Here is a 24,688-nt window from a genome sequence, read left to right as displayed (position 1 = left end):
TCTGTTCAGAGACTGAAGAACAAGCCCTTCAGTATCAAGAAAGATCTTATTGAATCCACTAATTTGAAATTGTTTATGACTCTCTAACCTCTTCATTTGCAAGTTCTAGTGGTGCTTTGTAGTCATGACCTTTATGACACAGAGGCAAGAGTTCACCTATTTCTACTACGACTCAATTAGCTATATTTTTGATAAAAACTCATCCTCACATCAACCTATCGTGTCCTTGGAATGCCCTTCCTCAAAGGAAGTGCTAAGAGTCTTCGAACATTTCAATACATAATCAGATAGATCCCTGATAAGTAAGGGGGTGAAAGGTCAATGCAGGTAGGTGAGAATGCAGAGTGAAGGCTACAATAAAATCAAACAAGACTATTAGAGGGGAGCAATACACATACAAAATATGCTGGATGAACTCAGCAGGCAGCATCTATGGAAAAGAGTACAGTCAACATTTCAGCCCGAGACCCTTCAGCATATTAGAGGGGAGGAGTGGTTTCCATTATGTAATTATGACTGCTGGTTAGTTCATTTATGAAAATATCTTCAAATATATTTAGTGAAGGTGATATTCTAAATGGTATTAGAGGCAGTCTTATATTTTCAACTATAGCAATTTTACTACCAGAAAGTACCTTGTTGTTACTTCATGATGATAAACCAGATAGAGAGTTCACATTTAATACTTCAAGAAAATTTGAGATATCCAATGTTGAGATATCCATTACGGCAAAGCATTATAACATTGTATTAATAATTACTTTATACGCTGCAAATGAATTGCAGACCATCAGCAGTTAGGCAGTGGTTCGTACGAAATTACAAAGCCAAACGTAACAACATTTTTGTCCAACATATTTTTCTACTGATATAATTCAAAACATTTTTTGTATTAGGTTTTATAGTAAAGTTGTGATCTGAACTTGTTGCGAACTGAAAATGTCTAACCCAAATGATATGGAAAAAAGACACTGTAAAACACATCGACCAACATCCATACAAACTTTATGACCAATGTTCATAAAAACTTCACAGTTACACAGAAATTTCTACTCCGCTGTTGCTTGATTGAGCTGTTCTCCTTCTCTTCCTCGATCTCCTTTTCTTTTTCTCATTAGCTGGCTGTTGTGGTGGTTTCACTTTCTTTTTAAGACAACTGAGCGGATTAGGACCTCCTTTTCTTTTGCGTTTCTTCAGCCGGGGTTCAGATTCCTTCACAAGGCCCTGCTGTTCTTTCAAATGTTGGATAGTCTGCTGCTGGTGTACAGGGACAAACTGCTGACTGTGCAGTGAAGGTAGCTGTGCGATTGATTTGGAAGAAGGCTTCTCCAAGACTATAGTGTTCTGTATAATGTACAGCAGAGGGACTCCTGGCAAATTCTTAATTTTCATTGTTAACTGTGGATCCTGTGAAAGAATTAAAATAATGACAACGATCATTATAAGAATATCTTTGTCTTATCCATCAAATGAGACAATACTTGTACCAGAAGTTGTTGGAAACTGGCATGGTGATATCAAGGAAGTATCAGGAAGAGCTATTACCAGAATTTAAAACAAGGAGATTAAGTCTGAACAACAGTAATGTGAGCCAAGGCAATTTGAGAAACTATTTTGACAATAGAGGTGTACAAGATGATAAGAGGCATTGATAGAGTGGACAGCCAGAGACTTTTCCCCAGGGTGGAAATGAGACCACATAATTTTAAGACAATTGGAGGCATGTATTTTTACACAGAGTGTGGCAGGTGCAGGGGTGGTGATTGAGGGAAATACATTTGGGACATTTAAGAGCCACTTAAGACAGGCACATGGATGATAGAAAAGTGGAGGGCCTTGTGAGAGGATAGGATTATTTTATGTTATTTTTAGTCTGGCCCTTTGAGCCACACTACCACAGCAAACCTGATTAATCCTAACCTAATCACAGGACAATTTTTGCAATGATCAATTAACCCACCATGTACGTCTTTGAACTGTGGGAGGAAACTGGAGCACTTGGGGAAAACTCATACATTCCATGAGGACATACCCAGAATCCTTACAGATCGGGGCCAGAATTCCGAACTCTGGAATGTCCCGAGCTGTGATAGCATTGTGCTAACTGTCACGCTACCATGGCGCAATCTAAGAGTAAGTTAAAAGGCTGGCACAACATTGTGAGCCAAAGGGTTTGTACTGTGCTATGAAAAGATAAGGCAGGTAAGCTAGAGCAAATTTTCAAAGAAATAATGTAATTCAAAATGTTTAATATACAATTGCTAATGGAATAAAAATGCTTGAATAAAAGTAGTTCAACATGGCTTGAAGGAAGACAAATAAAAATATGAAAATTAAGATAACATTGTTGGAGCTTTGTTATTTATATAAAATAAGCAATGCTAAATTAACACTACATGGAGAAGAAAGAGAAATGATAATGATAGAAGTCTTCAAAAATATCTTGGAAATAGTAATGCCATAGTGAAGAATTAGTGAACTAAATGCTGTAAGTTCCCAGGTCTCATGCCTTACATCATACTACTTTAAAATTATGTGGTTTAGAGAAAGTAAATGCATTGGTTTTGATAATTCTGTAATTTAGTATGGTCCCCTAAGATTAGAAGACAAAAAATATAAATCAAATGTACAGACAGTGAGAAACCAGAACACCATGTTATTAAGTTTGAATCTGTTATAATTATTTATGACATGGTAGCAAGGAGCTTAGAAAATTTGAGAGGTTATTGGTCAAAATGGGGTTGGGGATAACAGTGAAAACCAGAGGAAGAATAAATGTAATTTTCAGGTTGGCATGGCTGGTGTGGTATCATAGCATCAACACCTGGCTTCAATCATTTACAACTGATATTAATGGATGCATGGAAGAAAAGGATGTAATATATCCTCATTGCAGATGGTGGAAAGCCAAGTGGATAAAAATGTCTGGAGAAAAGATGAATCTCAGAGATTACAGATAGATGGGAAGATTGGAAGTTTTCCATCTTGGCAAGAGAATACAAAAGAGAATAGTTTTTCAAATAGTGTGAAACAAAGAAATTCAAAGGGATACAAAGGGATGCATAATAGAAAGTGAACTTCGCAGTGCCTGTGTCTCAGAGGGACTACATTAAAGGTTCACTATAAACTGATTCCTGGGACTGGTCAGTCGGAGGAGAGGAAACTGACCAAACTTAGAGATAAAGCAAATGATGGAGGTGGAAATAACATGATAAGAAAAATCAAGATAGAAAATTCTTGTGAATAAAAAGCCTACTAAGCAAGAAAAGTGAGGAAAAAAAAAGAAACCCATCGGGGGTACAACCACGGAGCCATGTGTCATACAGTAAGCTAAAAATAAACATCAAACTGCCATCAAGAAAGATACATCAAAAAAAATTTACACTTAGATCGTGGAGGAAATCTATCAGTTAACTGAAATGATAACAACAAGCAAATGAGCCCCATCTCTTCTCAAAATCAAATAAAGGTTCGACTTCTAATTTTCTCTAAGCTAGAAATGCAGAGTTAGAAATGTACTCACCAAACACTTTGACCCATAACTTACTGAATAAATAAGTATACTCACTTTTCCCTGTTTTCTGTCCTTGCTCGTATGAAGGTGGTTTACCTATTTATGCAAGTACTTCTCTGACAATAGATGTGTAACAGCCTAATGTAACATTGTATGGAAATACAAGATAACAGTGATGCTGACTCATTTTATACATTTAACAAGGGGCTTTATCAATGCAACAGAGTTAGTCAGTTTTTCAATGTTCTTCATCAGCCAGGTCATACTGTCTGTGAACTCGTTGGTTGCCTCCATACACTCCAGTATTTGTTTTTCTTTAGTTTTAAGTCCCCCTGCGCGAGAGCCAACAGCCGTCCGTCGTTTGGCAATTTCCTTTGTTTTTCTAGTTTGTAACTGCAGAAATGTGCATTTTCACAGTGAGATTCAACACCAAACATGTCACTTGTTTTCTGTAGATGTGTCCTGTGCATGCCCAGTAGGAGGAGATTCGCCCAAATACCCATTTTAATGAGGGTGGAGGTACTTTTAAAAACGCTTGGTGTGGACACCTATCATTTTTACGCAAAACTGGCATTTTCAAAATTATTTGGACTAGTGTGGACGTAGCCTCAGAAGCTGGGTCGCCTAGTTTAACTGATTTGAGCCAGTCAGAGTTGAAAGCCTGGAGTGGCACAACCATGAAACATTGATTGTAGCTGTGAACTAGAACCAGAAGTTGGCGGGAGGATGGGGTGTGTGAGCAGATGTGCATGAAATGAAGAGATGCAGTTGAACGCAGTGTTAATGGTGGAGAATGCAAAGTCCCTTTTTATGAAAAGGTGACCCTGAGCCAATGGGATGGAGATCCACCAGTTTAACGAACGAAGTACACTATTAAGAGTCAGGAGCTCCAAATACATAAGGTTAATAACTCTCCAGCAACCATCGCAGATGAGGAGGGCCACATGGAAATGTAGAAATTGGGACCATAAGGAAAGCCTGGCTAGCATAGACACTTTACCCAGGTAATACCTTTTCTCTCTATTGACTGTCCACAGAAGATCAGGGAATTCTAGCGGGTCTTTCTGTGCCTCTCTGATTATTTTTACAAAGGGTGATTCTTGTTACAGCCATTTCTGCCCTTGTAAACTTTCTGGTTGTTCACTCGATCGATATCACTTATCAAGTTACAAATGTTATTTGTTTCTGTTTACAGTGCAATTAATTTCTACAAAAAACTCATGGAACTCCACCATGGAAAGTCCCAAGCCCAGCTGCAAAGGGAGGAGGGTTGGGTTCTGGGCTAGCAACACCATCCCATAAAAACCCAGTGCTGTAGCAGTGTGCTACACACAGCGCTGAAATAACGACTCGCAGTCAGTGAGTTGCAGTTGTAAAAGAGATTTATTCAAACTTCGTGGCCTCGCTTTAAAGCCTTCCTGTTCCCGTACTTCCTGGGCGGGAATGCTGTAGGGGGCGCATATTCACAGTCCCGTCCCATGCGTGGGCTTTCCCCCTTGCCGGTGAAGAAGGCCTGGCGCCCTTTTTGGGATCGGCCTCAATGCCGGCACGCGCCACTTTGTGAGCCGGTTCGAGTGCGCTGGGAAGTGGGTCGCCACAGTGCAACCCAAAAGGCCAACAGAAGCCCAAAGTCCTCATACCTGGGAGAGGAAGTATATACCAAGAAAATGGGCCACACCTGTTAGCAACATGAAGGGAACTCCGCCTCCTGGTTTCGGACATGTAAGACTAGCTGCTTCTTGTCTGCCTTTAATCTCTCCCTTTTCCGATTTAAACTTTGTAATCTCAACTTTATTCAGTCGGATCAGATATAATTATGGCCACTCTCAGAAGCTCCAAAAGAAATCCGGACCCTCATCTCATCTTCAGACCAACATGTAATTGTATTTGTTACACTGCTGGCAAGAAGAGCTATTTTATTAAAATGGAAAGATATTTCTTCCCCTACATTGAATGGTTTTCTCAAGTGATGTTATGTCTTAGTTTGGAAAAAAATTAGTAGAACTTTTGATCCTCGATTTGATTTTGAGAGAAGGTGGGGTTCTTTTGCCAAATATTATCATTTAATTTGAATTAAGTTATATGGTTTCCTTCCAATTTTATTTTTTTAATATAAATTTGAAATGACGGTTGATGACTTTTTAAAAATATATTTAGATGGTGGTCAAACATATTGCTCTGGGAGGGTTGATTCCTAATGGGTTTTTTTATATAGTTAGTGGGGTTTTTTTCTTAGTTAGATGGGGTTCTTTTTTTCCTTCTTTTTTCTATATATAAAATTTTTTTCCATTTTTATGTTTCAAGATCAGTTTTTTTCTTCTCTTCAGCTTTATTAATTGTATACATGTGTTGCCTTTATGGCATTTGTTTAGTTTATAATATTTTCGCTTTAGTAATTTGTTTGTTAGCATTTTCTAGTTAAAGTTAAGATTGTTTAAAGTAAATTCGTTGTCTGTGATATATCGCGGCATGCGATGATGTCACACCCGGTTTCGCCGCGTCTTGTGGGAAAATACCGGTTTGGAGAAACGGGAAGGAGGGGGCTCATGTGCGGGATCAGCGCAAGAAAAGTTTTCTTTCTACGCACTAGAAACATCAGTGAAGCAACGCCGTTAAGTTAATGAGATAATCGATGTGTTGAATTAAAAATGTTAACGCTGATTCTGTTAAAAGTAATGACGGTTGATAAGGTTTATGTTTTCGTTAGTTAAAGAGTTGCGGATAGTTTGTGTTGAAGTGTATTTAAAGCAGTCAATGGCGTAGGTAGATACTGACTGTATGTTGCACTTTAATGTAATGTAGTTGTTGTAGTTTTACTTTTGCAAGTATTTACGATGTAAGTGTGATATCAAGAAGGAAACAAATACTGTATACATTTTGTATTGTTTTATCAACAGTTTTCACCATACGTTAATGAGGAAGAGTGAACAGTAAATGGTTAATCTTACTGTGATCCTGTTTTCATTGAGTACGGTTTACCCTGGTGTTTAGTTCAGAGTTCTCTTACACCTGAGCGAGAACACTACAATACGTATTAATCTGTTAAAACTTTGTATCATTTTATAGCTGTTGATGATTACGTACCAATAAAAAGATTCTAAAAATGAGAAATGAACAACATGAAGGGCTGGCGCAGGGCAGGTAACTCTGGTGAGCTACTGACTGCAGCCTATGCCCCAGTAGGGGTGATGGTGTTTAAGTAAGTCTCACAGAGAGATTGCAGTTTTTAAGTGTGACACGTAAAATGGTTGCTGCCTCCTTAGGAACTTATGTGAATGACTTCTAAGTTATAATATTATTTAATATGAACTGGCGAGGACAAATCAGTGTGTCTACATAGAGATAGCCACAATGAAAAAACAAACGTGGCACTAGGAATAATGATTTTTTTTTTTGGTTAGTTAAACTGTCAACTAATTTCTTGTTTAAGACAGTGCCAGAAGTGCTGATTGATGAAACTATGAAATTTGATCCACAAAGTGGACCATGAGATTCTAGCTGCAAGCCCCTTCAACTGAAGTAGTTTGTGGATGTGCCAATGTTTTTAGAAACAGTGAGTAATAAGATTCATTGACCTGTTGTACAATGAAACAAGTAAAGCCACTTCTCCATTTGCTGCATTTCCAAGCAAGTGACTTGCCTCAAGCATGAAAGTTGTAGAAGGAAAAGTTGGAATCCCAGATACAGCAGACTTGACTAAAATTAAACAATAAATTTTACGTCATACATGTCAAAAGTCTTAAGGACATACATATGTAAACTAGGATGCCTAAGATTTTTTGCACAGTACTATACTAATTGTATGCATTTCACTGTACTGCTGCTGCAAAAAAAAAACAAAGGAGACTTCATGATATATGTGAGTGATATACACCTGATTCTGATATGGGTCTCTATTGTGGACTGAAAACACGAAGAGGGCAGGGAGAGAGGAATCATGGTTTTGGAAAATGGGAAGGGAGAGGGAGGGAGCAGAAATCACCAGAGAAACATTCTGTAATGATGAATAAACCAATTGTTTAGAATCAACTGACCTTGCCCGGTGTCTCAGAGCTTGACCAGCAATCCTCCCATGCCTCTTCACCCTCACCATTCCCAACATTCTTTGCTCCTGCTAGATTTACAAACTTGCTCTCTACTCCACGGTGACAAATACAGTGATTCCAAGCAGTGACATTGACCCCAAAGTGAGATGATTGTACCGTGTTATAAATGAATAAATTAGATATGTTACAAACTGATTGCAACTGCCTATAAATGAAGCTGCTGACCATCACGCATGACTTACAGTCTGATTAAAGCAACTGAAGTAGAATGAACAAAATCTCCTTATTGTGGCTGGGTTTGACCCGGAACTGTCTCATCAAAAACTATGGGGGTAAAGACTGGGTTGTGGCATAGTATCGTAGTGGTTGGCATAAGACCATTACAGTGCCAATGATACAGGTTCAATTCTGCTGCTGCATGTTCTTTCCGTGACTGTGTGGGGCTCTCAAGACACTCCAGCTTCTTCCCACATTCAGAAACCGTACAGATTAATTGGTCACATACAAGTGTAATTTGGCAACATGGGCCAGAAGGGCCTGTTAATGTGCTGTATCTCTAAATAAAAAGAACTAAATAAAAACTGATGCTCAAAGTTAAGTAAATCTTCACAAAGCACTTTAATTGGTTCAGCAATGGTCAAAATCCAAATTTCTAAGCAAAAATAATAAAAGAGATGCCAAAGTTCTATAAAAGTTACCTGCGTGGCCACAAAGTAGTGATGAGGATTATTGTCTTTAACCATCGACAAAAGACAAGCCGAGGCACTTTCAGGGTTTTTGAAATGACTGCAGTTTCTAACTTGAAATCGTTGGGCTATCAATTTGGCACCATATAATTCCTTCCCAAGAGATTCCAGCTCTTTCAGGACACAACTAGAGAATTAAAAAGAAACACATGAGTTCATTTTACTCTTATTGAACTAATAAGATTTGGTATGTCATCAAACACTCTTGCAAATCTCTATAAATATACAGCAGGGAATATTCAGACAGGTTGCTTTGCAGCCTGTTGAGAAGCCTCTAAATCATCACCATCATTATGTGCTGCATCGAATGACGTGGATGATCATGGTCTCATGACCATGACTGTTCTTGGCAAATCTTTCTACGGAAGTGGTTTGCCATTGCCTTCTTCTGGGCAGTGTCTTTACAGGTGACTCCGAGCCACTATCAATACACTTCAAAGATTGTCTGCCTGGCATCAGCGATCACATAACCAGGACCTGTGATATGCACCACCTGCTCCCATGGGGCTTCACGTGACCTTGACCCTGGGGTGGGAGTGGGGTGCTAAGCAGGTGCTACACCTTGCCCAAGGGTGACCTGCAGGCATCTCCATGCCACCACCCATCCTCTAATACACCGGATCATAAGAGGTTGTACAGGGTCACAGACACGGTCAGGTGCATCACAGTAAAACCCTTCCCACCACTGAGGACATCTACAACTTTCGGTACCTCAAGAAGGCGGCATTAATTGCTAAAGGTTCTCACCATCCCTCTTCTCGTTACTACCATCAGCGAGAGGATAGAGGAGGCTGAAGGCCCGCAATTCTGGAACAGATTCTTCCCCCCCACCCCCACCGTCAGATTTCTGAAAAGTCCATGAACGCTATTCCTTTAGTTTGCAATATTCATGTAGTAAATTATAGTTACTTTCTGTCTTTGTACTGCTGCAGCTGAATTTTCACGTCACATACGACGGTGATGCCCTAAAACAAGATGTCTATACATTACCGAGTTAAAATAATATGCAATTTGACGAAAACACTTACGAAGTCGTGCACAGCTGTACCTCTCCCATCAGATACTTGGGTATCTGTTCTTTGATCTGAATTTTATTTTTCAGCGCGGCTTGACAAAAAGTCCCGTCAAAAAGGACCTGGAAAGGTTCTCGGAAGCCATAGTTATGTTTATAAAACGAAATAAGTTTTCTTGCGGTTTTCTGTCGTTTAATTTTCATCTTCTGTAGTTAGGAAAGTTGCGTAGGTAATGTACTTGCGTAAATAAAAACAAAATTGAAAGAAAACGGTAGCAGAAACCACCTCAACTCCAGCGTTACTACACCAGCAATTGGCATTGCCGGAACCACGTGGTTTCCAGGTGCAACCGCTAACCATTCCCTAGTTCCGAAGGACAGGACTGTCTGTCTTTTAGAAACAGGCAAAAAAAGTTCATAAAATACATCATCCTTAGTCTTTGTAAGTATTAGGAGTGAACGAAAACAGTGACATATTACAAAATACACCTTTCATTTAAAAGAAGGATGCAAATAACTAAAAGAAGCTGAATAGTTAAGTCACTTGCCGGATTAAACTCTATACCTTGTATATGTGATTGTACCAACTATTATGAATTTTTTTGTCTCATAATTTGAGATAAAAAGGAAAGATTCAGTTGAAGATTCACCTGTTTGCGGCGGACATCTTTTCCCCGTTCGGTGCATCCAGCGGACGCAGTTGTGCCACCCACTCGTTTCCGCTCCTTTCACCAGCAGGATGGCGGCGCGGAGGGAAGCGGGGAGTGCGGCGGCTGCAGCGGCATCGGGGCTCGACTCTCCCGTCAAGCAGGTTCAGATCGACGGACTCGTAAGTAACGATGTTAAGGCCCGGGGCGCGAACCTCGGGGAATAAAAGGGAGTCAGCCGAAGGTTCAGCCGCCTGGAGTCCGGCTATAAAGGGAGCAGGCGTGTAGCGTGTGTGAGCGATGGCCCGATGCTTGATGCCCGGTACTGGTGGCCTTACACGTGCGGCGTCCCCTGTTGTCGCTATACACAAACTCAGGGAGACTCGTCTCACAGGTACCATCGGGCAGGAGGCTGAATTCCTCCCTTCAACCACCCGGTTCTTGGACCAATCGGCAAGACCCTAATCTCAACCGTTTACCAACACTATGAACACTGTCCACTTTGCAGTCAACTGGACTTTATTTGATCTAAATATATTTGCTTGTGAAAGTTGTGTGTATTTTGTTTAATTTACATGTTTTTTTGGTGTTTGTTGATGACTTGATGCTCTGTGCTTGTGATGCTGCTCCAAGAAAGTTTGTCATTACACTTGTGCATATGACAATCAAGAGCAACACACACAATATATGCTGAACTCAGTAAGTCAGGAACATTTATCAGAGTTGGGCTAATTATTATCACTATTATCTGTTGTTGATTTTCCTCCAGATGCTGCCTGACCTGCTGAGTTGCTCCAGCATTGTGTGTGTGTGTGTGTGTGTGACAATATATTCTAGTTTGACTTTGTTAAAGGAACAAGAATATTAACTTCACACACAAACTGCTGGTGGAACACAGCAGGCCAGGCAGCATCTATAAGGAGAAGCACTGTCGAAGTTTTGAGCCGAGACCCTTCGTCAAGAGTACTAACTTTGACCTTTCCCGTCTGCTCTCCTGATTCATCAAAACCATGGCTTATCTATCTCATCTTCATTTTCCAGTCATGACCCCACTCCACTTAATTTTCCTGAGAATCAAATTTTAATTTTTCTACTTTTGATCACTGACTCCCTACAGCTCTGGAGGATAGGGATAATAAATCACCATCCTCTGAGAATTTCTATTCTCAACCAAATCCTGATCCAGTCCTTTTTACTGAGGGTGTGATTGGGATTTTAGACTCCTCACTCAGGGAAGGTGTCCATTTTTATTTAAGGAGACCATAATGGTAGCAAAAGTGCGTGGGAAGTTGGTTGATTGGGAAGCTATCAAAATCCAACAAAAAGCAACTAAAGAAGCTATGAGAAGGGAAAAGATGAAATGTGAGAGTGAACTAGCCAATAATATACAGCAGGATACTAACAGCTTTTTCAGTTATATTATGAGTAAAAGGAGGTGAGAATTGATATTGGATCACTGGAAAATGATGCTGATGAGATCGTAATGGGGACAAAGAAATGCTGGATGATTCTAATGGGTACTTTCCATCAGTCCTCACTGTGGAAGACACTAGCAGTGTGCCATAGGTTTGTGAGTGTCATTGCTATTACAAAGGAAAAAATGCTAGGCAAACTGAAAGGTCTTAAGTTTGATAACTCACCTGGACCAGATGGACTACATCCCAGAGTCCTGAGAGAAGTTACTGAAGAAATAACAGATGCATTGGTCCTGATCTTTGAAGAATCACTTGATTCTGGCATGGTCCCAGAGGACTGGAAGATTTCCAATGTCACTCCACTCTTTTAAGAATGGAGGAAGGCAAAAGAAAGGAAATTACAGGCCAGTTAGACTAACCTCAGTGGTTGGGAAAGTGTTGGAATCAATTAGTAAGGATGAGATTTTGGGGTACTTGGAGACTAATGAAAAAGTAAGTCAAAGTCAGCATGGTTTTCTTGCCTGATAAATCTGTTAAGAGTTCTTCAAGGAAGTAACAAGCAGGGTGGACAAAAAGGCAGTGAATGTCATTTATTTAGATTTTCAGAACGCATTCGATAAGGAGCCTCATATGAGGCTGCTTAACGAGATAAAACCCTATGGTATTACAGGAAGGATACTGGAATGGATAGATGAATGGCTGACAGGCAGGAGGCAGCGAATTAGAAAAATGGGTCCTTTTTTGATTGGCTGCCAGTGCCCAGATGTGTTCCTCAGGAGTCAGTTTTGGGACTGCTACTTTTCACATTACTTGTCAGTGATTTGGATAATGGAATTGATGGCTTTGTGGCAAAGTTTGCATATGATACGAAGATAGGTGGAGGGGTAGGTAGTGCTGAGGAAGCAATGCGATTGCAGCAGAACTTAGACAAATTGGAAGAATGGGCAAAAAAGTGGTAGTTGGAATACAGTGGGAAATGTATGATAATGCACTTCGATAAAAGGAACAATAGAGCTGAATCGGGAGAATGTTCAAACATCAGAGGTGCAGAGGGAATTGGGGAGTCTTCGTGCAAGACTTCCAGAAGGTTAATTTACAGGTTGAGTCTGTGGTTAAGAAGGCAAATGCAATGTTGGCGTTTATTTCAAGGGGAATAGAGTATAAATGCAAGGGGATGATATTGAGGCTTTATAAAACACTAGTCAGCTCAAACTTGAAGTATTGTCAACAGTTTTGGGCTCCATATCTCAGAAAGGATGTGTTGCTATTGGAGAGAGTCAAGAGGAGGTTCATGAAGATGATTCAGGGAATGAAGGGGTTAACGCGTGGAGCGTTTGGCAGCTTTGCACCTGTACTCACTGGAATTCAGAAGAATGCGGGCGATCTCATTTGAAACTTACTGAATATTGAAAGGACTAGATAGGGTGGATGTGGAGAGGATGTTTCCTCTGGTGGGGGTATCCAGAACTAGAGGGCACAGCCTCAAAATTGAGGGGTGACCCTTTAGAATGGAGGTAAGGAGGAATTTTGTTTTTTACCCAGAGAGTGATGAATCTGTGGAGTCCTTTGCCACAGGCTGCGGTGGAGTATATTTCAGGTGGAAATTGATTGTTTCCTAATTGGTCAGGGTATCAGAGGATATGGTGAGAAGGGGTTAAGTAGGATCTGTGATCAGCCATGATGGAATGATGGAGCACACTCGATGGACTGAAAGGCCTAATTCTGCTCCTATGTCATATGGTCTTGTAATGCTCCAGATGGTTCCTTAATGTTTTCATAGTTGGGGGAGGTAGTTGGATCCCTGCAGCACCTGGTGATCCTGTGGTCTCTGTCTCAGAGACTGACATCAAACTGTCTTTCAAGAGGGTGAAACCTTGCAAAGTGACGGGTCCAAATAGAGTACTTGGTAGGGCTCTGAAAATCTATGCCAACTAACTTCAAAGACATTTTCAGTCTCTCCTTGTAACAGTCGGAATTCTCAGCTGCTTCAAAAGGCAACAATTATACCAGTACCCAATAAGAGCAGGGTGCTATCATCCAGTAGCACATGCATCTACAGTGCTGAAGTGCTTTGAGAAGTTGGTTATGGTTCGAATTAACTCCTGTCTCAGCAAGGACCTGGACCCACTGCAGTTTGCCTGTGCCACAACAGGTCCATGGTGGACGTGATTTCATTGGCTCTTCACATGGTCTTGGATCACCTGGACAATACACATACCTATGTCAGGATGCTGTTTATTGACTACAGCTCCGTATTTAGCACCATCATTCCTACCGTTCTGATCGAAAAGCTCCAGAACCTGGGCCTCTATAAACCCCTCTGCAACTGGATCCTTGACTTCCTAACATGAAGACCAATCTGTGCAGATTGGAAATAACACCTCAACTTAGCTGGCACAGCTCAGAGATGCCTGCTTAGCCCACTGCTCTCCTCTCTCTACACCCATGACTGTGTGGCTAGGCATGGATTAAATGCCATCTATAAATTTGCTGTTAATACAACTATTGTTGGCAGATTTTCAGATGGTGGCAAGAGGACGTACAGGAGTGAGATAGATCAGCTAGTTGAATGGTGTCAGAGCAACAATCTTGCATTTTTAGAGCTTTCTAACTGGCTGCATTACCTTCTGGTTTGTGGGGCTGCTGATAATGTTGGTAAGGAAGGATGTCCCTGTGATGTATTGCACTCATAACTCTTGTCTTTACTGGCCTCATTAGGCCATTAGCTTCTTTCACGCTTCCATTAGTCAGCTTCAGTTGTTGTCCAGGGCACACACTGTGTGAAGGTGGAACCTGCACTATGTTGAAAACTGCCCACTGTCGGCCATATCCACTACTGTGATCCCACCACCAGTTAGATCTTCCCCTCTCATGCCTTTCGGGTTTCTGCTGGGACCACTCTGTCTCTGACTCCCTGGTTCAACTGTCCCTTTCCTTTCTGGACACATTCCCCTACGGAGGAGAATGGCAGTTGTAATCGCCTCGACTGTGCCTCAGAGTGAGCTGCAGAAGTCAGTGGCTGCAACTGGAGGTGAAGTTTATGGCCCCACAATCTAAGGCATTGTACAAAACAGATATTTATGGAAGAGTAGCAAGGAGGAAGCCATGACTAAATAGAAAAGCGTATCCTTGCCCATAAAGACTTTGAAAAGCATCACTTAGAAGATTCTGTAAAGATCGGAAGGTCTGGTGATCGGACAAGACTAAAGTGGAACATTTTGGCCTCTGCACTAAGTGGTACAAATGGTGTAAATCCAATACCGTGCATCAGCTAGGTACTACTTTAAAGTATGGAGGAGAAAGCATCATGCTATAGGGATGCTTTTCAGCAGCAGGGACTGGAAATCTGGTCAGGACTGATGGGAAGATGAATGCTGCTAAGTACAGAGAGATCCTGGATAAAAACATGCCACAGCCAGAAAGCTTAAACTGGGGAGGAAGTTCATCTTTCAGCAGCACAATGACCCAAAGCACACTACCAGAGCAACCATGAAATGAAGACTGGACCTTGAGTAGTCCATTCAGAGTCTTGACCTTAAACTGATCGAAGGGTCTTGACCTGAAATATCGACTGTACTCTTTTCCATAGATGCTGCCTGGCCTGCTGAGTTAACCATATAACAATTACAGCACGGAAACAGGCCATCTTGGCCCTTCTAGTCCGTGCCGAACACTCACTCTCACCTAGTCCCACTGACCCACACTCAGCCCATAACCCTCCATTCCTTTCCTGTCCATATATCTATGAAATTTTACTTTAAATGACAATACTGAACGCGCCTCCACAACTTCTACCGGAAGCCCGTTCCACACAGCCACCACTCTCTGAGTAAAGAAGTTACCCCTCATGTTACCCTTAAACTTTTGCCCCCTAACTCTCAACTCATGTCCTCTTGTGTTGTAGGTTTTCTATGTTTCTATTTTTATTAATTTTATTTTAATTGCAAGTCAAAGTAGAGCATGGAGTACCCCATAATTGATCACTTTTGAGCATTCCTTAAGTGTCATTAGATTAATAACTTACTAAATATTCTTCCACGTTTACATATGACTCACCAAATTTCAATGCAGCAAGTGTGTGGAGCTCAGGAGCTGATCCAGGACGCACAACATATTCTGGAGAGTATGGGTCAGTTTGTGTTTCGCTGTCCCTGTAATCTGTCTGCACCCCTACTGTCTGCCTGGATGGAGTCTGAAAATCAAAATCCTCATCATTTGTCAGAGTGTCATCCTAGGACATTTCCAGAATTCCTCCAGCATTTTGTGTGTGTTGCTTGGATTTCCAACATCTGCAGGTTTTCTCTTGTTTGTGATCAGAATCACAGTTTAGTCATTTGTTTAGACGTCTACATAGACCAGCAAGGTCCAATCCTGAAAAGGATTGTTGTGTGGTAGTAGCAAGTGGGTTGGATTTCCTCCTCTTCAGGGGCTGCCTCCTAGCTACTGGTGCCTTTCCATTTAGTAGCACTTTCAATCATTTAGCTTTAGATTTATGTGATGTGTAGGCACCATTTTAAATAATTTCAATAAAGCCATTAATTTTAGACAATTGAAGATACTATATTTTGTCACTTTCTTGAATTATCTTGGCTGCCACAGATGTGGCCAATATGTTCAGCAATGAAACGTTGGTATTAGTAGTTTCCCTACTTGTGCTCATTGGTGCAAGGCAGGGGTTCCCAGCCTGGGGTCCTCAAACCCTATGGTAAGGATCCGTAGCATAAAAGAGGCTGGGATCCCCTGGTGTAAGAGATATTTGATGAAGACATCTCGTTAGCATCCAGCAATCCCAAGTCCAGAACAGTGTAATTATACTGACAGGCAACTTGACTTAGACTGTTCAAGGTAGGAATCCATACAGCAGAGTTCAAATCAAACATGTTATCAAAGTACATATATGTCACCATATGCAACACTGAGATTTGCTTTCTTGCGGGCATTCTCAGTAAATCCAAGAAACGTAATGAACCCAATGAAAGACCGTACCCTACATAATGGACAAACAACAAATGTGCAAAAGACAAACTGTGCAAATACAAGTAATGCTCTGGTTAAGATTTCTACTGTTATGCTGTAGATATTTTATTTTAGCAGCTGCAAAAGCAGTGTGTCCTGCTGGAAGGATGTTTTGGTTTTGGCTAAAGATAAGGGGCTTTGATGTTCAATTTGGGAATGTTGTGTCAGCCATTCAAGATGGTGGAATTGGGTGAAGGCTCTAGGGAGAGGTGAGCAGAGGGAGATTTGTGATGGACGCTGATGGTGTTTAGTTTTTTTTTGTGGGAACAGCAGAGAGGACAGGAGGGAAGATGGCTGAAGATGCTGTGGGAAGGAGCATCCCTCTTGCATGAAGTGCTTTGTGCAGATGAATGGCTCCAAGGACGAAGGGCCAATACTCCCGAGAGAGCACCCATTAGTTCAGGATGGTTTTCGAGTAGCATTCAGAAGCTTTTGCATGCTCTCACGCTGACCATGGGTCCAATGCGTGAGAAAAACGACAACTTCAAGATGAGCTCCAACTTAATATGCATATTTGGACTGGGTTAACTAATGGGCCCTTTTATTTTTTTCCTTTTTCTGACTGACTTCGATAAAGCTGAAATTTGTAAATTTTCTTTATAATTTCATGCAGTGTATGATCTGTTATTTCTTGCTGACCGACAATTATGTAAGGGTAGTATCTATACAGCATTTGCTCAAATTGTGGTTTCTCTAATCAAAATGTCTCAACGTTCCTATGGTTGAACTCCAAATCATAATGATCCTAGATGTATGTTGTTTATGAAAGGTGGCCTTCTCACTGTGCAGACTTGTGGCTGTTAGCAGAGTTGGTTAATGAGGCATGTTTGCATACAGGCCTGGTGAGGGGGGCGTTACATACAAAAAAAAAGAAATAATAATCAATAAATCAACAATAAATATTGAGAAAATGGGAGGAAGAGTCCTTGAAAGTGAGTCCTCAGGTTGTGGTAACAGTTCAGTGATGGGGTGAGTGAAGTTATCCCCACTGGTCAAGAGCCTGATGGTTGAGGGGTAGTAATTGTTCCTGAACCTGGTGGAATGCGTTCTGAAGCTCCTGGGGGGAGCATGACCAAAGTGGTGGGGGTCTTTGATGATGGATGCTGCTCTGTGCAGATGAGAAGGGCTTTACCCATGATGGACTCGGCTGTATCGACTACTGTTTGTAGGATTTTGCTTTCAAGGGCATTGGTGTTTTTATACCAGGCCATATTCTGCACACATCTGTGGAAGATTGTCGGAGTTTTAGATGTCATGCAGAATCTTTGCAACCTTCGAAGGAACGAGAGGTAATGCTGTGCTTTCTTCATAATTGCACTTGGTGCTGGGCCAAGGACAGATCCTCTGAAATGATAACATGCAGATAGTTTTTGGTGGATAGGATTTCACATCGTGGAGATGAGAAGGTATGGAATATGCATCTTCTCACTTACCCCTCAGCTTTCCCTTTTATAATACTTAACAATGGTTGATTCCTGTGGGGTGCAGCACTTATCACCCAAAGACTAAAGGTCGTACATGTTTCAGCATGAGAGCATTGACTTTCTGTTATCTGAGGAACTGCATAGTGTGTGTATTTAATAACAATATTAGAAGGTGGCCATTTGGCCATTGAGTCCTAGAGCAGTTCTATTGGAGATTGGAGGCCTGTCTGTGTATGTGGGTGTGTGGGAGGGAGGAATGGGGCTTGTTTTGCTGTTGTTATTTTGTTGCTCATTGTGTTCTGTGTTGACCTGCCGAATATTGTTGTGCTGGAATATGTGGTGACATGTGAGTTGCTCCCAGCACATCCCTTGGTTGTGTTAGTTGTTAACACAAATGGTGCATTTCACAGTATGTCTCAATGTATGTGTTGCAAGTAAATCTGAATCTGTAACCAGTTCTTATACACGCCCATTATCTTTTCTATCAGCTACCTATACTAGGTGAATGGATGGATGGATGGTGCCTTCATCTGTGATAAATAGTTCAAGTAAATTTATCTCAAGTAAAATTTATCTGATTTTTTTTTCCATCATCTATTTTGATCTAGTGTCCAGGATTTTACTGACATTTGTATATATGAATTGCTTTTCTTGCTAGTCATTGGTGTCCATTATTCAGAGCATTTATTGAGTTCTTGGTACCCTGAATGCTCTTTCAAATTAATGTTCACCATGGAATTGAGCTGTATCATAAGATTACATGGTGGAAGATTAGTAGGCAGTAATCATGATTATTTTGCCCACATTTCACTTGAAGGTGTGAGGCTTTGTAGGATCCAGAATTCTCACTGAGCAGTCCAAGGGGAAAACCCCACTTCTCTTGAAGATATGAGGCTTTGTGGAATTCAGAATCGGCACCGAGAATTCTAAGCAGAAGACTCTTGGCAATGTGCCCTTTGTGCAATTTCCATGCATTAGTTGATGATGGAGAAATCAGAAACATTAGTTAAAAAGGATGAATTTGTTAGTATTTACTACATATAATTGCAAGTTTTTGAAGCTCTACATTTTGAATTTTGGTCCAAGTCCCAAATCTTCATGAGGAAGATTGGGTTAGTTACTGGGTATTTAGAACAGGATTGAATATGGAGGATGTCCCTGTGTCATTCCAGGTCCTTGGGTCCATTTTTATTATTGATTTTGGTAAATACAGCAGAGGGCAAAAAAGAATGAGTCTTGCTTTTTGAATGCAGGAATGGGAAAGGAAGGCAGATTTCCATCTTTAAGTGGATATCTGTAGTCCAAAATAATTTTTAAAAAATATTACCGTGCTGTAGTTATACAGCTACTATTAATTAGGTAACAATTTAAAAGTTTTTGTTGTGTGATTTGATCTCTTTCCAGAAAAATAGACCAGTCTTCTAGATAACTGACCCAGAAGTGCAATCACTAAAGTTGGGCTGATATAAGGGAATAGGAAAAATTTTAAAAATTAAAAGAAATTAGAGAAATGTAAACACTGGGAGCTAGTTTACAGATCACTAATCCATAAATTGCTTTGTTAAAGTAGCCCTGTATAGAAACAGCACTATTTAGAATTCAGCCATCTACTTGGGTACAAATCCTCCCAAGAGATGAAATTCAATATCTTTGTAACATAGTAAATTAGAAGATGTCTAGAATACTGTCAGGGATTGGATTAGGAGTTTGCTGTACCATGAACTGTATAAATGAGGCTTTTCAAGGCAGTGTGAACGTATGCTCTCCTTAGCAAGGAGAAATATGTCACAATTGTGAAATAGAATGTTCTAATTATTGCCGTCCGACAGATTAGCACAGCACAGGAATGAAAACTAACATTTTTATTGATTTCCCCTTGTGCATCTTGGGCTCTTAACTCTGATGTCTGAGATCAGTAACAATTGCGTTCAGCTCATTTGGAGCTGGGTTCCCAGTACAAATTCATATGGCAAAAAATCACTTAGAATTATTAAGAAATAGCTTGATTTGGAGTGGAATCCAGTTTGAGGTGAAAAGCATGTGCCAAACTATGCACATTAATTTTTAACTTTCCTTTTGGCTTTCATTATAAATGATGAATAATGCTTTGTAGCTTTAGTTTAGTTTTGTGAAAAAATTTTTAGTCACCCAATAGTTGAAAAAATGATGTAGTGTCGTCTATGTACTGTATATTTATATTGCACCTTAACATAGCCAAATATGCACTTTGCTGAAGATTATATTTTGAGCACTATCAGCCTCTAGTTTTCTGTACTTTAGAACATAGAAATGGAGCAGGAGTAGGCTATCTGATCTGTTGAGTCTGCTCTGCAATTCAATAAGGTCATGGCTGATCTGGCTCATCACCAATTACCTGCGCTTTTCCCTATAACCCTTAATTCTCCTACTATGCAAAAATCTATCTAACCTTTTCTTAAATATATTTACTAAGGTAGCCTCCACTGCTTCATTGGGCAGAGAATTCCACAGATTCACCATTCTCTGGGAAAAGCAGTTCCTCCTCATCTCCATCCTAAATCTACATCCCTGAATCCTGGGGCTATGTCCCCTAGTTCTAGTCTCACTTACCCTTGGAAATAACTTTCTTGCCTCTATCTTATTTAGCCCTTTCATAATTATATATGTTTCTGTAAGGTCTCATCTCATTTTTCTGAATTACAGTGAGTACAGTCCCAGGAGACTCGGTCTCTCCTCATAGTCTAACCCCCTCATCTCTGGAATCAACCTGGTGAACTTCCTCTGTACTGTCTCCATAGCCAGTAGAGCCTTCCTTAAGTAAGGAGACCAGAACTGTGCACAGTACTCCAGGTGTGGACTCAACAATACCCTGTACAGTTGCAGCATAACCCCTGTGCTGTTAAATTCAATTCTAGCAATGAAGGCCAAACATTCCACTTGTCTTCTTGATAGCCTGCTGCACCTGCAAACCAACCTTTTGTGATTCATGTACAAGCACTCATAAGTCCCTCTGCACAGCAGCATGCTGCAGTTTTTTTTACCATTTAAATAATAATCCACTGCACAATTTGCTTTCCCACTCAATTTAGTATCATCAGCAAACTTAGATACGCTGCACTCGGTCTCCTCTTCCAAATCGTTAATGTATATCATGAACAGTTGTAGGTCCAGCACCGACCCCTGTGGCACACCTCTCACCACTGATTGCCAACCAGAGTAACACTCATGTATCCCAACTCTCTGCTTTCTATTAGCCAGTTCTCTATCCATGTTAATATATCACCCCAACTCTATGCATCCTTATCTCATGGATGTATTTTATGTGGCACCTTATTGAATGACTTCTGGAAATCCAAGTAAATAATGTCCATCGATTCCCCTATATCCACTGCGCCTGTTATATCCTCAAAGAACTCCAGTAAGTTTGTCAGACAGGACCTGCCTTTGCTGAATCTAAGCTGCATATGCCTGATGGATTAATTTCTTTCCATGTACCTCGCTATTTCTTTTTTGATGATACCTTAAAGCATTTTCCCAACTACAGATATTAAACTAACTGGCCTATAGTTACCTGACTTTTGCATACATCCTTTTTTGAACAGTGGCGTGATATTTGCTGTCTTCCAATCCACCAGGACCTGCCCAGAATCCAGAGGATTTTGGTAAATTATCACCAAAGCCTGTACTATAACTTCTGCCATTTCTCAGTTCTTTCAGTTCTCTTTCAGTTCTTCTGCCATTCCATCAGGCCCAGGGGACTTGTCTATCTTCAGGCCCACAAGTTTGCTCAGCCCTACCTTTTTAGTGATAGCTATTGTATCGAGGTCCTCACCTCCCATCTCAGTCATTCTGTATTAGTGTTTTATGTTTAAATCTATTACAAATGTTAAAATATCCACAGAGGAAAATGTTGAAAGAATAGGTTGTTCATTCCCCCACCATGATGTATTATTTTCCTTCCTGACTCTCTCCCCTCTTCCCCCTCCCTCTAACCTTCTCCACATCTTATTCCAGCAGTTTGTTAAAATTTTACAGCATGAAGTAAGCTCTTCTGGCCCTTCAAACCACGATGTCCCAGCAACCCCGCAGCAAAAATTAACCCTAACCTAATCACAGGACAATTTACAATGACCATTAACTTACCCAGTATATCTTTGGACAGTGGGAGGAAACTGGGGCACCCGGAGGAAACCTAGTTATTCTATGGATAGGATGTACAGAGGCTTCTTACAGAACAGTGCCAGAATTGAACTCCAAACTCTGGAGCGTCCTGAGCTGTAATAGTGTTGTGCTAACCACTAAACTACTGCGGCATCCATGTTGTTTAATGTTTGAAAATTCCTCAAACCAATGTTGATTTGGTAATTTTTTATTGTACTGAGGTACAGTGGAAAAACTTGTCTTGCATACCCTTCATGCAGATCAATTCAGTACAATGATGCATTAAGGTTGTACAAGTTCAAACAATTGCAGCATTTAGAATAATGTGTAACAGAGATAGTATAGGCAGATAATAAAGGTCATAACAAGGTAGATTGTGAGTATCTGCCTTATCATTCAAGGCAACTGTTCAGTAATCTTGCTTTCAGGCTTTTGTATCTTCTGCTAATGATGGTGGGGTGGGGTGAGGTGGAGTGGGAGAGGGAATGAAAGAAAAAATATGTATGTATGTCCAAGATAGGTAAGATCTTTGATTATGCTGGTGGTTGTACCAAAGCAGCAAGAAATGTATGAAGAGTTCACGTCGTGGAGGCTGTTGTCTGTGATCTGCTGCGTCCACACTCTCAGCAGTTTTTTGCAGTCACGGGCAGAGCAGTTGCCAAGGCAAGCTATTATGCATTCGAATGGGGTGTTTTCTGTTGTGCATCAATGAAACATCGGTGAGGATCAAAGAGCATGTCACAGCTTATGATCTGAAATTGCTGACAAATCATTATATCCCTTCCTGTCTGCTTTGAGCTGAGCTTCGGACAGTGGTAGGCCAGTAGGTGAAGAGCAACCAATTTCTCCCCCCATCCCATAAATATTACAGGTATAGTTGTAAGTTCTTCACTATGCCCACATTTATGTGGTTAGATTATCAGACAGCTGTGTCTTGAGGTGATCAGTTTGAAATGTTAGCTTAGTTCTACATTCAAGTTCTCAAGCAACCTCATTTCCCGTGCTGAATTTATCTTTAGTCTTGGCAAAAAGCTGTGAGTATTGATCATCTGTAAACAGAATGAAGATCAGTGGAAATGTTAAGCAGGTCAAGCAGTGTAAATGGCCATTCTGATGAAAGGTCATCGACACGAAATGTTAACCAGTTTTTCTTTCTTCATGTGCCCTGCTGAATGTTTAGGCTTTTTAAAATTTTTAATATTTGGCCTTCTGTATTGAAGGCACAGTTTAGTAAAGTGTCTGTGGGTGTAACAACCTGATTTGCTGACCAAACTACATACCTAATATGTCTAAAGGTAGGGTCCTTTAGATACATCAGGTATGTCTAACAGGATCATTGAGTGTATCCTGATGCATTACATCCCCATCTTGTATGGGAGTAGCTGAGTATTGGACTGGAAATCCCTACAAAGCTCTCTGAGAATGGCTGAGAGGATCATAGGGGCCTCCCTACCATCCATCAGGGACACTTACATCAAGTGCTGCATGCACAGGGCCCTTAGTATTATCAAGGATCCCACCCATCCATTCGGCTTCTTTTTAGATATTCTACCATCAGGCAGGAGACTCATATGCATAAAGACAGTACAGGCAGTCCCCGGGTTACATATGAGTTCCGTTCCTGAGTCCGCCTTTAAGTTGGATTTGTACATAAGACGGAACAAGTACATCGGGTATTATTTAGCATCAGTTAGTCAAACATTTATCTTAGTATACAGATAGTCCCTGAGTTACGAACGTCCGACTTACCAACAACTCGTACGAACTGCGGAAGGAGAATGCCGTCTGCCATTTTTAGTCGGATCGTGACACCGCCTGCCATTTTAAGTTGTTGCCGTTGACCCTGTGTTGAGTGCTTAACTTTGTATTTGGCTTAAATTTTTCTTAGTAAAATTCACCCTGACCACCCCCCCCCCCCCCCCCCCCCCATTCCAGTTGGCTGGTGGTGCAGTGAGATCAGCGGTAGGCTGGAGGATGGAGTTTTCCGAGTTTGATTTAGTGGCAGACCGCTTCCATGCTGGGTTGATGTCGAGCTCGCAACTCAACCTCGTAAAAAAAACACTGCCACCTCCAGTTCAAATTCCAACGCGGAATATTGTGGAGGATCAAATACCCAAACCCAGCACAGCCCCCACTTGTTTCATTTAACCTGTCTCAGTGTGGTGGTCCTCAGGACCCAGCGGACCTCGGGAGCTGGCGGAGCTCAAGACCCGCCACCCGCAGAGTTTCTGTTCCATTGACAGGAAGCAATTGCGATTGAAAATAACGTGCAAATAATAAAGCGTTTGGAAAGAGCTGAAACGCCATCGGTCATTGGAAAAGTGTTAGGCTACAGTCGGTCAACGATCGGAACAATTTTAAAGGATAACGGATAAAGTGAGAATAATGGAGCATGTGAAAGGCCCTGCCCCGATGAAAGCTACAATTATTACTAAGCAATGCAGTGGTTTATTTGTTGGAATACATACGTTTCTTAAATGTTTTATATGCATAGAAAGGTAAAATATATACTATATACTAAGACAAACGTTTGGCTACCTGATGCTAAATAATACCAGATGTACTTGTTCCGACTTGCGTACAAATCCGACTTAAAGACAGACTCAGGAATGGAACTAGTACGTAACCCGGGGACTGCCTGTATAGTGTATATTTTACCTTTCTCTGCATATAACACACTTAAGAAACGTATGTATTCCAATAATTAAACCACTGCGTTGCTTAGTAA

The 24,688-nt window shown here is 40.9% G+C and overlaps 2 protein-coding genes across 2 annotated transcripts in view; one reads left to right on the top strand and one right to left on the bottom strand.

Moving 5' to 3' along the window:
• Window positions 1-988: 988 nt before the first annotated feature.
• utp23 (UTP23 small subunit processome component) lies at window positions 989-9,656 on the bottom strand. The gene is made up of 3 exons (XM_059984053.1): window positions 9,335-9,656; window positions 8,259-8,433; window positions 989-1,407 (listed from the first exon to the last, which is right to left on the bottom strand). Exons 1-3 carry the CDS (start codon window positions 9,520-9,522, stop codon window positions 1,036-1,038), a joined length of 735 nt encoding a protein of 244 aa, XP_059840036.1. The 5' UTR covers window positions 9,523-9,656; the 3' UTR covers window positions 989-1,035.
• A 366-nt stretch (window positions 9,657-10,022) lies between these two features.
• Window positions 10,023-24,688, top strand: part of eif3hb (eukaryotic translation initiation factor 3, subunit H, b) — a 153,300-nt gene continuing 138,634 nt past the window's right edge. Inside the window, exon 1 of the mRNA XM_059984040.1 lies at window positions 10,023-10,147. Within this exon, the coding sequence (XP_059840023.1) occupies window positions 10,058-10,147 (90 nt within the window). The 5' untranslated portion in view covers window positions 10,023-10,057. The remainder of the gene's footprint in view (window positions 10,148-24,688) is intronic.

The sequence above is a fragment of the Hypanus sabinus genome, chromosome 1 (genome assembly GCF_030144855.1).
Source record: "Hypanus sabinus isolate sHypSab1 chromosome 1, sHypSab1.hap1, whole genome shotgun sequence".
Lineage (NCBI taxonomy): Eukaryota > Metazoa > Chordata > Chondrichthyes > Myliobatiformes > Dasyatidae > Hypanus > Hypanus sabinus.
Note: the sequence above shows the minus strand (reverse complement) of the source record. Positions and strands in the feature narration are given on the sequence as shown.

What these genes read in the sequence shown, in the direction of transcription:
- utp23 (XM_059984053.1), bottom strand. Translation starts at nt 9,522, where the DNA reads ATGAAAATTAAACGACAGAAAACCGCAAGAAAACTTATTTCGTTTTAT. An exon ending in GTACAGCTGTGCACGACTTC is followed by an intron (nt 8,434 to 9,334) that starts GTAAGTGTTTTC and finishes TTAATTCTCTAG; the next exon opens with TTGTGTCCTGAAAGAGCTGG. An exon ending in ACTACTTTGTGGCCACGCAG is followed by an intron (nt 1,408 to 8,258) that starts GTAACTTTTATA and finishes ATTCTTTCACAG; the next exon opens with GATCCACAGTTAACAATGAA.